This window comes from Dendronephthya gigantea, unplaced genomic scaffold (genome assembly GCF_004324835.1).
Source record: "Dendronephthya gigantea isolate DGI-Jeju-01 unplaced genomic scaffold, DenGig_1.0 000097F, whole genome shotgun sequence".
Lineage (NCBI taxonomy): Eukaryota > Metazoa > Cnidaria > Anthozoa > Malacalcyonacea > Nephtheidae > Dendronephthya > Dendronephthya gigantea.
The window spans coordinates 414508-428076 of NW_021163107.1; the positions used below are offsets into that span (position 1 = coordinate 414508).

At 36.8% G+C, this 13569-nt stretch overlaps 1 protein-coding gene across 1 annotated transcript in view; it reads left to right on the top strand.

The window, feature by feature from the left end:
* LOC114534119 (indole-3-acetaldehyde oxidase-like) overlaps window positions 1–13569 on the top strand; it is a 50119-nt gene that overhangs the window by 29418 nt on the left and 7132 nt on the right. Inside the window, exons 2-19 of the mRNA XM_028555664.1 lie at window positions 3271–3336; window positions 3756–3942; window positions 4092–4165; window positions 4929–5048; window positions 5326–5349; window positions 5450–5552; window positions 5621–5688; window positions 6131–6208; window positions 7263–7367; window positions 7574–7640; window positions 8643–8743; window positions 9091–9249; window positions 10483–10563; window positions 10657–10698; window positions 11681–11825; window positions 11982–12131; window positions 12671–12750; window positions 12858–12967. Coding sequence (XP_028411465.1) covers window positions 3295–3336; window positions 3756–3942; window positions 4092–4165; window positions 4929–5048; window positions 5326–5349; window positions 5450–5552; window positions 5621–5688; window positions 6131–6208; window positions 7263–7367; window positions 7574–7640; window positions 8643–8743; window positions 9091–9249; window positions 10483–10563; window positions 10657–10698; window positions 11681–11825; window positions 11982–12131; window positions 12671–12750; window positions 12858–12967 — 1736 coding nt within the window. The 5' untranslated portion in view covers window positions 3271–3294. The remainder of the gene's footprint in view (window positions 1–3270; window positions 3337–3755; window positions 3943–4091; window positions 4166–4928; window positions 5049–5325; window positions 5350–5449; window positions 5553–5620; window positions 5689–6130; window positions 6209–7262; window positions 7368–7573; window positions 7641–8642; window positions 8744–9090; window positions 9250–10482; window positions 10564–10656; window positions 10699–11680; window positions 11826–11981; window positions 12132–12670; window positions 12751–12857; window positions 12968–13569) is intronic.

Consider the following 13569-nt stretch of genomic DNA (forward strand, 5'->3'; position numbering starts at 1 on the left):
GTTTGGCTACGAATTGTTGAAAATATCGGAAAATATAGCCGTGCGAAGCTGACGAATTTTGTATACTTTTGTATTGCGGCCGGAAGTATGTAACTAATTTAGTTACGCATTTCCACACGTATACAAAAGTATATAAAATAAACTCTGCATTTGCTCTAATTTTAGTAAGATCTTTCTGACTGTGATGATTTATTTTCTTCTAGTTACTACAAATTAGTCCTAAATCTCAAGTCATCAATTACTCTTGAACATAGCGTAATCAAAAGTAACTTTGGTAATCAACTACTATACCTTCACATCATGATCACAGCGACTTTATGTGTGTTTAATGTTATTTTCTAGGAACGAAGGTGACATGCCAAGAAGGTGGATGTGGCGCGTGTGTCGTGGTGTTGACTAAACAAGATCCAGCCACAAAGAAAGACAAAGTGATGGCTGTCAATAGCGTAAGATTGACTGCAAAACTGAATTTACCTTTTGCTGGTTCCAAATGTTTACATGCGTGCCTTTTGAAGATACTGAACTTTCTGAGAATGTTTTTTTACATAATGAAAGAGCTGCTGACCAGGTCTATTGCGTGCGCAGAGTTTGACCTGCTCAGGCATAGACGGAAAACGTTTATGTCTGAGCATGTTAAACGCAACATTTAAACGTCAAGGTGTACTGTCTGATGTGAAAAATGCGAAAATAAACCCTTGACCTTTGCCGACCGATTTTAAATCTTTCCGTCATGACGTATGTTTCCTTAATTCCCAGTGTCTTCTTCCTCTCTTTGCTACGGATGGATGTAAGATTACAACGACTGAAGGTTTGGGGAGGTAAATTTTCACTTTCCACAGTTTTAACATATTTTATGTTGGCATAGCTAGAATTGTTACCCTTATCTAACTGGTACCTATTATTCAATACAAAGGCCCAGCACTGATGGAATTGGTATTCGGTACCCATTTTAGCCGCACCAATAAATTGCACGAGTGTAGTGTAAACGGGTGAAATTACTACGTTACTACAGGCTAGTTGCCAGGCTTCATAAGGCCTATAAATAGATCGCCCTTGATTGAGCATATTCCCATACATCTCTTGTGTAAATCAAATGTCTGAAGAGTAGGCAAATCGATCTCAGATCCATACTTGGCATGAATAAAACAAAAATTTCAAAACTGTGAAGTGTAAAAAAACAGAAATATTTCTGAATCTTTTTATTCTTCAACAGCAGCCGGTCTGGTTATCATCCTATCCAAGAACGTATTGCGCAATATAATGGCAGTCAGTGTGGTTTTTGCACTCCGGGAATGGTAATGAATATGTACGGGTAAGATGTCTGTGCGCATTTTTGGCGTACAACTAGGTAGATCGTATATGATATTAATCATTGCCGGATCTAGGATTAAGCAAAACAAATTAAAAGGAATTAATTTTATTTTTAAAATACCTTAATAACAACGCTAGCTATTGGTTATGGATTTCTAAAGAACATTTTTAAGTAGAAATCTACCAATGCGATTGGGTCCTGAGGATGTGGTAATGTATTCTGCCTTGAGGCGGATTTTCCATTCAGTTTGGACGTCGCGCGATCGACTTTTGGCGATTACTTTCTTTTGAAATACAAACAGTCAAGTGGATCATCTGCGACTAGATGAACTTGATTGAACACGTTTGAAAAGAATCCGATCTGATAAGCGATCGCATGATATTTTGCACTGAATGGAAATTCTCCATTATCCTGGATCCGCCACTGATATCAAAATCCTAATATATCTTCCTCTAAGCAAGTATTTCTGGCTAAAAAACAAGTTACATGAAAGCAAAACCAATAGCTAGCTACTCACCTACCTACCTTATTACCGCTAATGCCCCTACCTGCCATCTGCGCATGCCATCTGTCTGCGTCTACCTACTCGTTTACCTGTTTGCCTGGTCCAGATTGATGCGACTCATGCGATTGAATTTGTCAAAATTTCACAAACACAAAAATTAAATACAAAATTGGCGTAAATTAAGACTAGTCTAAATTTAAACACGATAAGAAATAGTGATGGTCATATATAGCTGAATTTGGTACATTCATCCTCGGCATGGTCGAATATACCGGAACTTGACCTTGGTATGACACATACCATAATCTGGAATATTCGACCATGGTCGAGTATACCTTGTATTTACGTCTTGTATTTCCTGATGAGTCCACCGTAGATAAATAAAGTTACCTTACCTTGCAATATTCCGCTATATTCGATCATGTTTCAGTATACCATATTCTGCTATATTCCGAATTTTTGAAGCTCGAATGTACACATGGTATATTCGAATATGGGATATTCAACTTTGATATGATCGAATATATCGGAATATGGTATATTGGACCTTGGCATGGTACAATACATCGGGAGATTGTATATTCGACCACGATAAGGTCCAATATACCGGAATATGGTATATTCGAATTTGCATGGTCGAATATATAGAAATATAGACCGCATAGTGGTGTGAAAGCTTGGTTCAAAACGTTGCATCAGTCAGCCAAAATGGTTCCGCCCCTGTCTGCCTATATATTCATTTACTTGATTGCCTGTTTTCATGCCTGCAGCCTGATTATACGTAACTATTTATCTGTTTAACCGCTTACATGCAACCATTCATGCAGTAGGAACAATCGCTTTTAATATAAAAGAATTGGGTAATATTTCTCTTCTTCACTAGTTTCTCGTTGGTACCAAACTTTTTGCACCCCAGTACAACTGATCATGCAGCACGACTTTATTCTCCTTTCTTTTTCTTAAAGCTTACTCTCGAAAAATGCTCAACCGACCAAGCAAGATATTGAGGATGGTTTTGATGGCAACTTATGTCGTTGTACAGGTAAAAAATATTTTTGAAAACCGCTTTCCTCCAGAATAGCAGTATAGCCGCGGCAACTTGGGCAAAAAGAATAACGAGTTTACTTGCATCGAGCTGTGAGATAGTGCTGTTTGCATTTTTATATACACTTTCTCTGCTTTAATGGCCGTCAATAATTCTGGGAGACTGGTTATGGATTTGTTGCAATCCAATGAACCACAGTATCGTTAATACTCATAGGCGTACGGCCGTGACTTCGTTTGAGGGGGGAGGGTGATCGCACGAATTTTTAAATTGTTATACAATTTTAACTTTTTACTGATTTCTAACAATAAACTTCATTTTATTTGGTTAAGGTAGCTGCCCGCCCTGTCCTCCTGGCCCTCTGTTCCCCTATGTTAATACTAATTGCGAATTTTACTTAACGTTTAGGTTTTCCGTCCCATACTTGATGCGATGAAATCGTTTGCAAAAGATGAAAATCCCATTGACATTGAGGTAAATAATATCTTATTCAACCAGCTATAATATTCCATATGGTGTAACTATCAGCTTTTGACGTGAGCCACTTGTTTTACTCTCAGTCAACTTGCACACACGAAGATACACCCATCATGTGTGTTTCAAGCCTAGGTTACACTCCCAAAAATCTTCGCTTGCCCATAAAGCAGAGTTATTAATGTTGCAAAGAGCAATTTCCAAGCAAAATGTAGACCTTATAATCACCATACTTTTACTCGTACTTTTACTTATCTGATCTTATGTATCGCAATGAAAATTATTTTCTCAGGGGTGGGGTGCTTTATATCATTCGTCTTTGTTAAGAAGTTATCTCCGAGTGGTACCTGCAAATCCTTTGCAAATCTATCCATGAGGATGAAAAATTCAGATGTAATATGTTATCAAACTATTTCCAGGACCTTCACAGATGTCAAAGAAAATGCTGTGATGAGATTAAAACATGTCACGGTTGTTGCTTCAGTGAGGGAGAAATGTCTGCACGCCCGTTATGGTTTAAACCTATATCTGTGAAGGATCTCTATACGATTCTGGATTCATATGACTCTGAAGCCATCAGATTGGTCGTTGGTAACACTAGAAAAGGTACTTCAGAAAATTGTACTCGTTGTAAATAATGCAATCGAAAGCTTTGAGAACTTATTGATACCTGGCGTCATAAAAAATATTATTGTACTTTATTATAAAATTGATTAATTACCAGAAACTTGCGACATACTTGCCATGTATTTCAGGTGTTTACAAAAATGATGGTAATTATGATGTTTTCATTAATATTGCTGATATGCCCGAATTGAATGCCGTACAGGTAATTTAGTTTACGTAGTTTGTGACATAAATTTTTAGGTCGCAACTCAAAACTTTCAAGAACAAGATATTCTAATTTCAACACACATGCTGACTGCATCCCATCCATCTCGGCATTATTCTAAACCAGCTTTTCGTACTTTTACAAACTGAACCCTGTAATTGCAGTAATCGAATCCCTAAAACCTAAACTCCATAATCCCTGTGATTAATTTCCTTAAACTCAAACTACAGTAATATCATATATCTTTACTCTGACATGCACATCATAATCCCATTCTTTCAAATCCATTATTCTTCGTAATAATTCAATCCCTGAGGACCTAAATTTCCCAATCCCAGCACTTCAATATCTAAAACTCCGTTAAGCTCAGTAATCCTAACTTTACAAAGTCAAATTGCATAAAATTTAATTCCTGAAAACTCACACGTCATCAAGGTCTTTCCACCCTCAGACTTGGAATAGGCTTGCATTGCCAGGACCTTTTTTAGATATTGTTGTAGCAACAGATTTGGCCTTATAGCGTTTCAACGTAGAGTTGGCTAGGATTTCTTTAAAAAAACCTAAATATCTAACTTGGTTTTGGAAACCTCAATAAGGCCGTCAAAGTACTTTCTCTATTTTCTAAAATACATAGTTATATGACCCCTCACGTACGCATTTTTTTATAAAATCTCATGCACTACAGCTCACACACAAACTCATTGAGTGATATTACCAGTAGAATAGAGGTTGATTTTCAGTTTAAACTTTTGCTATTCAGGTAACTGAGACATCTTTGCAGCTTGGCGCTGCGCTCTCTCTAAACAAGATGATCGCAGAGCTGAGGAATAACTCTTCCAAATCCAACTCATTTGAAATTCTTGCCACTCATATCAAGAAGGTGAAGCGAAATATATATATTTCCTTTCATGAAATTATGAACGATAAAACAGTTTTTTGTTTAACAAAGAGCACAATTTTTATCTAAAGCACGCCCCCGTTGTTATTACGGTAGCTGTACGGCCATGCGCATGCGTCGGAGGTGGAATTAATAATTTTATTCGACCTTTAAGGCTATAACTACCTCCCAGGCAACTGGGACCACGATGCATTTAGGCAGTTGATACTTGATAATAAACGTGTGAGACCTAAATGGATTCCTCTCTTAATTTTCCTAGATTGCCAACGTTCCAGTTAGAAATGTGAGTATATAGAAGAGTTGGAAGAAATATCACGCGTAAGTAGAGTAATCGAAATTTCGGAACTATGAATAATTCCAATTTTTCCTTCTTTCATAAATAGGCTGGGTGCTGGGCTGGAAATCTAATGATGATTCACAAGCATCGTGATTTTCCGTCAGATATGTTCATAATAATGTGCGCTGTTGGAGCCACTGTTGTTATTGGTAAAGACTAAAGAATGATTTCCTGTCCACAACTCATGTAGTTTTTTTTCAAAAATGTTTCGTTTCAGGTAAAGTTGGTGGATCAACCCAGTCCTATGGTTTGGAAGACTTTCTAAACGTTGACATGGCTAGCAAGGTGAGCGTTAGTTCGTCCAACCATAATAAAATCAGTCTCTGGTCTATTTCAATAAGTCCTTGTTACATCGTAACTCCGGCAAATTGCAAATTTACTCAATGCTATCATCAAAATAATAACACAGAAGGTGCATCAGTATTAAAAAAGTAAACGAGTACTGCAAACTAATTTATCCTGTAGTAAATGACACAGCTAGGATTACGTTTTAGCTTTAAGTTGTAAAAAGCATGAGGAGGTCAGCTTGTGAAAAGAAAATTTCCTTTAATGTACAGTTGCTTTATAGTTTTGAATATCAGAGATGGTCAGATAGACCAGTGAGATGGACATGCAAATCGCAAGGAAGGGAAATGGTTAACTTCTATAAACACCATGACTGACCACATTTAACGCTAAAACGATGGGGTTGCTTTTATTTTACTTTAAATATTTTTATTTCATGCAGGTGATCCTTAGAATCGATATCCCATTCAGTGCCAGTGATGAATTTGTAAGAACCTTCAAAATCATGCCGCGACACCAGGTATTTAGTTTCGTCTAAAATCATGTTCGTTGTGTACTTCTTTTGAGGTGATTACCTTTACGGTTAAATAGAGTAGTCTAAAATTTTTCATGATTCACACCGCACAGAGCTTCTATAAAGACACATGTAGTATTAACTGGGGGTAGTGCATCTTGCTATTTAGTATAAATTTCGAAGTGACTATTGATTTTCCTGCATCAGTCTGATTGGATTCTACTCCAATCGCAAGCTTACACTAAATTAATAGTGGGTCAGTTTTTTCAAATAAGAAATTGAAGTAATTGTAATTTTTTTGTGAAATTGTATTGATTGTTATTTGTAACTGTTTTATGGTTTGGAACAAATATAATATGCAGCTCCCTCTAAATTTTAAAAGAAAAATACTCCTTGGAATTTTCCCCAAAGGCCGACTTAAAGGCTCCTTTTCCACAAATCGCAAAATCATCTCGTGACCTCGCTGCGATTGTTTGCATCTAACTAAAATAGTAATTTTGAGATGAGTGAGCAGTGGCGTAGGAAGGGGGGCACTGGGGCCACGTGCCCCCCCCCAAGATTTTTCAAGGGACCAAAAGTGCCCTTTTTGTGAAAAAAATGCCTTTTTGAGAAGCGAAAAGAAACAAAAAAGTATCTACCATTTCTCAATAATCCTTAAATTGAGAGGGGTTTGTGGCCATTTCAGAGGCCTGTATCTCAAAGTTTTCTGGGGGGAGCATGCCCCCGGACCCCCCTAGCAGTACAAAGCCCAAGAAATACGAATCAAACCGTCCCTGTATATTTTTATTAACCATTTTAACCGCCATTTTTATTAACCAAAAGTGCCCCTAGAAGCTGGTGCCCCCCCAACCTCTTGATGCTTCCTACGCCCTTGTGAGTGAGTGAGAGCTCGACGGTCTTAACGACGGCTCTCAGGTAAAAACGTCGCGGTGATTCTTTGTCTATGTATTTTAGGCAGTTGTTAAATCGTATTTGATGCGAAGTTGTTAGAAGAAGCTGCCACGTTGCTCTGTTTAATATTGGAATTCTGAAATTTTATACCGTTTTATTCCTACATTAGAATGCGCATGCGTACGTCAATGCTGGATTCAAGGTCACGATGGACTCAACCTATATTATAAAGGGAATTCCAAGTTTAATGTTTGGTGGTGTGAAGCTTTCTCCGGTAGGTAATGAATTGTACAATAAATTGATAGTAGGTCAACAAGATAAAAAATTTAAGAGTAACGTAATACGATGAGCATAATACGATAATAGTACTAATAATACTATAAAGACGTAGTGAACCTTAATATGTTTGATATTCAGACAATAGAATACATTTTAAACGTAGCTACTTCCACTTTAATTTATGTTTAAAATTTTCTTTAGTTTCGGGCAAGTGGTACACAGCAATATTTTTCAGGAAAGAATATTCTTGACTCAGAAACATTAAAAGGTAAGACGTTAATAAACATACTGGATGAAGAAAAGATCTCAAAGTCTCCGCCGCTTTCACACGGTAAACAAGCAGGTTATCACTCAAGTTATCTCAATCTTTTTTATTTCTAATTACGTTGAAGCCTGAAAGGCACGGCAGCCGAGAGAAATTGTAAGGCCCGGGGCAAATTTTTTTTCAGGGGTCCTATGACGTCATGGTTTTAAATATCTGCCAGGCATAAAGTACTTTACAGCGTAGTGCAAAAGTTTTACAAAATAACTTTTTAACAAAAAATATCAATCAATCATCAATATTAAAATGGAGTCTACCCGAAAACGGCATATTCGACCATGGTCGAGTGTACCAAATTCGACCATGGTCGAGTGTACCGGAAAACGGCGTATTCGAGCATGGTCGAGTATACTAGAGTCTGGAAAACGGCGTATTCGCGAGCATGGTCGAGTCCGCCGGAAAACTGCATATTTGACCATGGTAGAGTGTACCGGAAAACGGCGTATTTGAGCATGGTCGAGTATACTAGAGTCTGGAAAACGGCGTATTCGACCATGGTCGAGTCCGCCGGAAAACGGCATATTCGACCATGGTCGAGTCCGCCGAAAAAAGGCGTATTCGAGCATGGTCGAGTCCGCCGAAAAATGGCGTATTCGACCATGGTCGAGTCCGCCGGAAAACGGCGTCATGGTTTTAAATATCTGCTAGGCATAAAGTACTTATAGCGTTGTGCAAAAGTTTACAAACAAACGTTTTCACTAACAATATCAACATAAGTTAGAAATTAAAATAACAACAACTGTCACTCGTACTTTGGACTAGTGTGCGTATAACACACCGATAATAGGTTCTTTCTTAAGTCGGGGGGGGCTTCAGGTTTTGGGCCCGGGGCAAGATGCCCCCCTTGCCCCCCCTCTCGGCGGCCCTGCTGAAAGGTACGACGTGAGAGTTATAAACCAAGCCATTGATAGCAATTTTGTATACACAACGCGGTATATACTAAACTAGGTTGTATGAATGCATTGGATGAAGAAATGATACCAGAATCAACACTACTCACTGCAAGTGCTGAATATCGCAAAAGTTTGGCCCTTTCTTTGTTCTATAAGGTAAGACGACTTATGCTATGCCGTATCATTTTGGGTTACCTGTAACTTACTTTTTCGAATAATTTTCAAAAAATTATAATAATGCTTTTCTCACTTATCCCCATTACTTTAATTCTAATGTTTTTCCCACAGGAACAAAACCATGTAACAGTTAATAGTGTGTTTTTTGTAGTGCTTTTCGATGAACTAAGAATTGATTTATTCTTTTCACTTCCTCTTCACGTTGGCAAACATGATTTTGCTCTACACTTACGACTAAACTAAACTGAATAACCTACACGCTCAAGAATCTAATTGATAAAACACTAGTTCTCGTTTATAATAATTCTGTTGTTTTTTTTGATTAGTTTTATCTCAGTCTTCTTGGTAATAAAGCAAGTTCCAGAGTGATTTCTGCTGCTGTTCCATATGTAAGACCGATATCTTCAGGACAACAAAGTTTTGATACAACTCCAAGTGAATTTCCTTTGACACAGCCTATGACGAAAACCACTGCAAAATTACAGGTAACTAATTTTGAGCCCTGCAATTTGATTGTTTTTACTTTGCGAGTGCGAAGTATTCTTATTGTTGTACTTTAGCATATAATTAGTACTAGTTAGAATACGAGCGGTCGATCTGTATGGGTATTTACAACGGCGAGTGCGTTGCACTTGCCATTGTGAGTCCCCATACAGATCGGCCGCGAGTTTTAACGTGCTTGTGAAATGAATAGATTAAGCTTAACGCATAACTAGAGCATGTGTGTAACAAAGTTATGAATACTAATTAAGATTAGTTGTATCAAAGTTAGTATGTGAATTACTATTTCATAATAATAATAATCTTTTATTAGGAAGCTTTTTCATTGTAGAATGGTTTTCAAAAAGGTCCTAAAGATTAAACTATAAAACTAACACTATCGATAAAATACATCGAAGATTACATTAAAAGTTCCTAAATATTCCAGTATGTTTAAAAATTTTAAACTTGCGGCATTACTATATATAGCGTCTCTATTCTAAAGAGTTCCAATCCTTAATGGTATGATAACATACAGTACTATTTAACAATTAGTCGCCCATATTCACTGAGCCGAAAATTGCTTTAGTAGTTTCAGTATTGTAAAAACCATTCTGTTTTAAAAAACAGTCGGAAAGGCTTTGTAAATTTTACTTTGTCGCTCCTAACAGTTTTGAATTATAAAATAAATTAGTAAATTATACGTAAAAGAGTCTTTTCTTACCTTTAAACAATTTCACACAGAAGCTTTAATGTTCTCAATTTCTGCTTCCGAAATTTTTCCAAAACGATTTTGAGTATTTTCAGCCATGTTTTTTTGGGGAAAAGCAATAGTTACTGCTCAGACTGCTCTGAGCAGTAATTATGAGGGAGCCAATCAGAATGCTCAAAGGCCTTTTTTCAATACTGAAAATATACTAATCTGTAATAACCTAATAAAAACCGCAGTTAACCTAGATCAAATCTCGGTATGATCGCGGTTGAACGGAGGTCAGAACGAGGTCGAACCGCGGTGAGACGGAGTTTTAACCTCGTCCTAACTCGGTCTCACACACATTTCTTAAGATGTCTTTGATATGATTATGGTGTTTTCGTTCTCAGCTGTTTATAACATTCTGTTCGGAAGCGAACGGTAACCGCGATTGTATTTTTTCCCCTTGATTGGCAGTTCGTTAATTATTTATGAGTTTCACAATATATAATATAAAATGCTATAAAATAAATGAATAAATGTTTAGGCATCAGGCGAGGCTCAATACACAGATGATATACCCAGGCAAGAGGAAGAAATATATGGAGCATTTGTTACAACAACACAGGTAATAATTTGGACAGCATGCGAAAACTGCAAATTAATAGCGAAAAAGTCGAGTATCATTCTTATACTTTTCTGTTATATTCTGTTGTTGAAGGGTAACTGTAAACTATCGAATGTTGACGTGTCAGAAGTTTTGGTAAGAAAACTTATGAACCTGTTTATTCATGACATGGAGATGTCGATAGGCGATTGTGTAATATTGAGATATTAATTGAAATAATGTAATCGTTTATCGACATTTCCAACTAATTCAGCAGCAGTAAAGAAATGATATCGGTACAGTTAGTAGCAGTCATGACTCGTCACTGAGCAGGAAACGTAAACAGAAGCAGAGCCCCTCCCCCTGGCACAGTCGTAAATGACCCAGGGGGATCAGTTCTGATAATGGTACTTGCTATGGTACAAATCATGGCGAACTTAGATCTCATGCAAAATGACTTTGATGCTGACTTTTTCTATAGTATTCCATGACTCTTAAATTCCTTTTTAGATTTTTTTTTATTTTTGTCAATAATTGTTCGAAACATATTGAACAATATAGACCTTTTCCTTTTACCTACTAAGCACGCATTGCGTGACGGTATAGTTAATTATCAAAATCAATTCAGTTGTGATATCGCTAAGAAACAAATATCGCAACTCAAATGACTCTTATTATCAGAAATTAGTGTTTATGAAGTTTCAAAACGAAAATCTGATCGCTGGTTGACAATTATGCATTTCTGTATCGCTATCAAAGAGAAACTATTGAATAACTTTAAAAAGTTCAATTTTTCTTTTGAATACGCATTCTGCAATCCTTTGACAGCTCATCACACACATTGAGGCTTAAAATATACACAAGGTTATTACTTCAGACGATTCGTTATTTTGCCATGTGCAAGCTTTAAATCTTTTGTGCAAGACATATTTTGTTTATTATCTCTAAATCTTTTTTCTCACCAAGTTTGAAGCCTAAGTATTGAGAATTAAGGCTACGTCTTTTTTAATTTCACCCATTTCCGTGGTGTCGCAGCCATCTTTGGCATTGTATCATTGAAAGGGTATTAAGGTATATTAGTTCAACAACATAATTTTGCATGCTCAACAGTGAATGACCAGTCTTTTATTTGTTTCAGAAATTGCCTGGTGTATTAAAATATATTTCTGCGAAAGATATTCCTGGTGACAATAATTTTATGCCTGATATCTTTGGCAAGGAAAAATTATTTTGCGAGTGCGATGTAGAATATGCCGGCCAGGCGGTTGGAATGATTATTGCAAGTATGTATATTACTTGGCAATTTATAATAGATTTTATTAAGCCAACCCCACACCTGACGTCATCATAATAATTTATAAGTTAACGAGTTAATGCGGTGTTACATTATGCAACTTTCCTTGCAACTTAAAATGCAATTTTACTTATACGTGAACTAGTGAGCCAGAGCTTGGCTGATGAAGCTGCTGAGAAGGTGAAGATAACGTATTCCGACTGCAAGAAACCAATCATATCAATCCAAGACGCGATTGAAGCCTCGTCATTTTTCTCAGAGCAAATTGTAAATCAAACTTTTGGCGATGTTGATGGTAAGAGTGCAATTGTCTTCAGAATACGCGGCAGGAAATGTAACATTGCTGTATGTTAGTGTACAGAAAAGCGTGTTAATGTAAATAAATTAAAAGAAGATTGAGTTGAACTCATGTGCGGGACTGAGGAATAGTAAGATACTACGATTGCTCGTGTTTCAATAGGATATTGTTGCCTTTTCGTGGACCTAACATACTAACAGTAACATTGTAAGCATAATTTTTTTTTGCTTATGCTGGATCTTTTTATCCATTTTTCAGTTAGGTATTTTAATATGTCATTGTTTTTTCGTATGCAAGGCGTTGTTATAGCCTGCTTAGAGTGCCGTCACTGGTGCCCAAAGTCAAAACTGTTTCGTAAAACAAGAAATCTAACTGATCTAAGCTCAGTGGCCAATTTCATTTGGAAGTTTTGTGTTCAACCTAGGCGCCATTGAAATGACGTGGAGTGGAATGACACTCAGTTGAAACGCACCTATATTTTATGTTTTATTCAAAACATTTCATCGTTCATGCATTGTTTATGGCTTTGTTTCCAGGAGCTATGGCATCATCAACCCATATTGTCAGCGGGGAAATTTCAGTTGGCACCCAGCATCACTTTCACATGGAAACACACGTTTGTATTATTTTATTCAATTAATCAAGTACTTAGAATAAATTTAAACTTAGTAGAAGTTTGCCCGTGCAAACTTACCTGAATTTTTTGAAATATTTTTCAAATAGACGTGTCTGTGTATCCCAAGTGAGGAAGAGATGAAGGTCTACGCTGCGACACAATCTACTGAGACCACTCAGTTGTCAATAGCTCAGGTGTTGAACATACCAGTGAACAGGTATTACTATTTAACAATTACTCGTCTCAGGCTCAGTAGTATAAATTTCAAGGTGTTTACAAATAAGAATCAAGACAATTTTATAAAAATTTACAATTAATTAAAATTTCCTTTTTGAAAAAAGCATCGAAAAGCTATAGTCACTGACCAGTGACTGTCACTTGAAAGACATGCAGTGAATTTTCAATCAGAATCACTGAGCAGGAAAATGGATAGTTACCTCGAAATTTATACTAATTAACACGTTTGCTAAGCGTTTACTCGAGCTAAGGGAGAGCTGCTTTAACGGAGAAAGTTTAAAAATAAGAGCAGAAGATTGGCAGGCACAGCAAAAACATCGTAGGTTAACTTGAAGCGAAGGCTATATCTATAAAAGGGGATGGGGAGTCTGTGAATCGTCGATTGCCCATACCCATTTTAGCAACATAGTATAATATTTATACTGATAAATTTTGCAATATAATAGCTAGCAATATAAAAGTGCAGGTATAGCTTTGCAATATAAAAGTGCAGACTTTTAGTTTTGATCGAGTTCACGAAATATGCGTACAGACGTTTAATTTTGATCGCGCAGAATATTTGAGTGCACGCAGTCGTTTAGC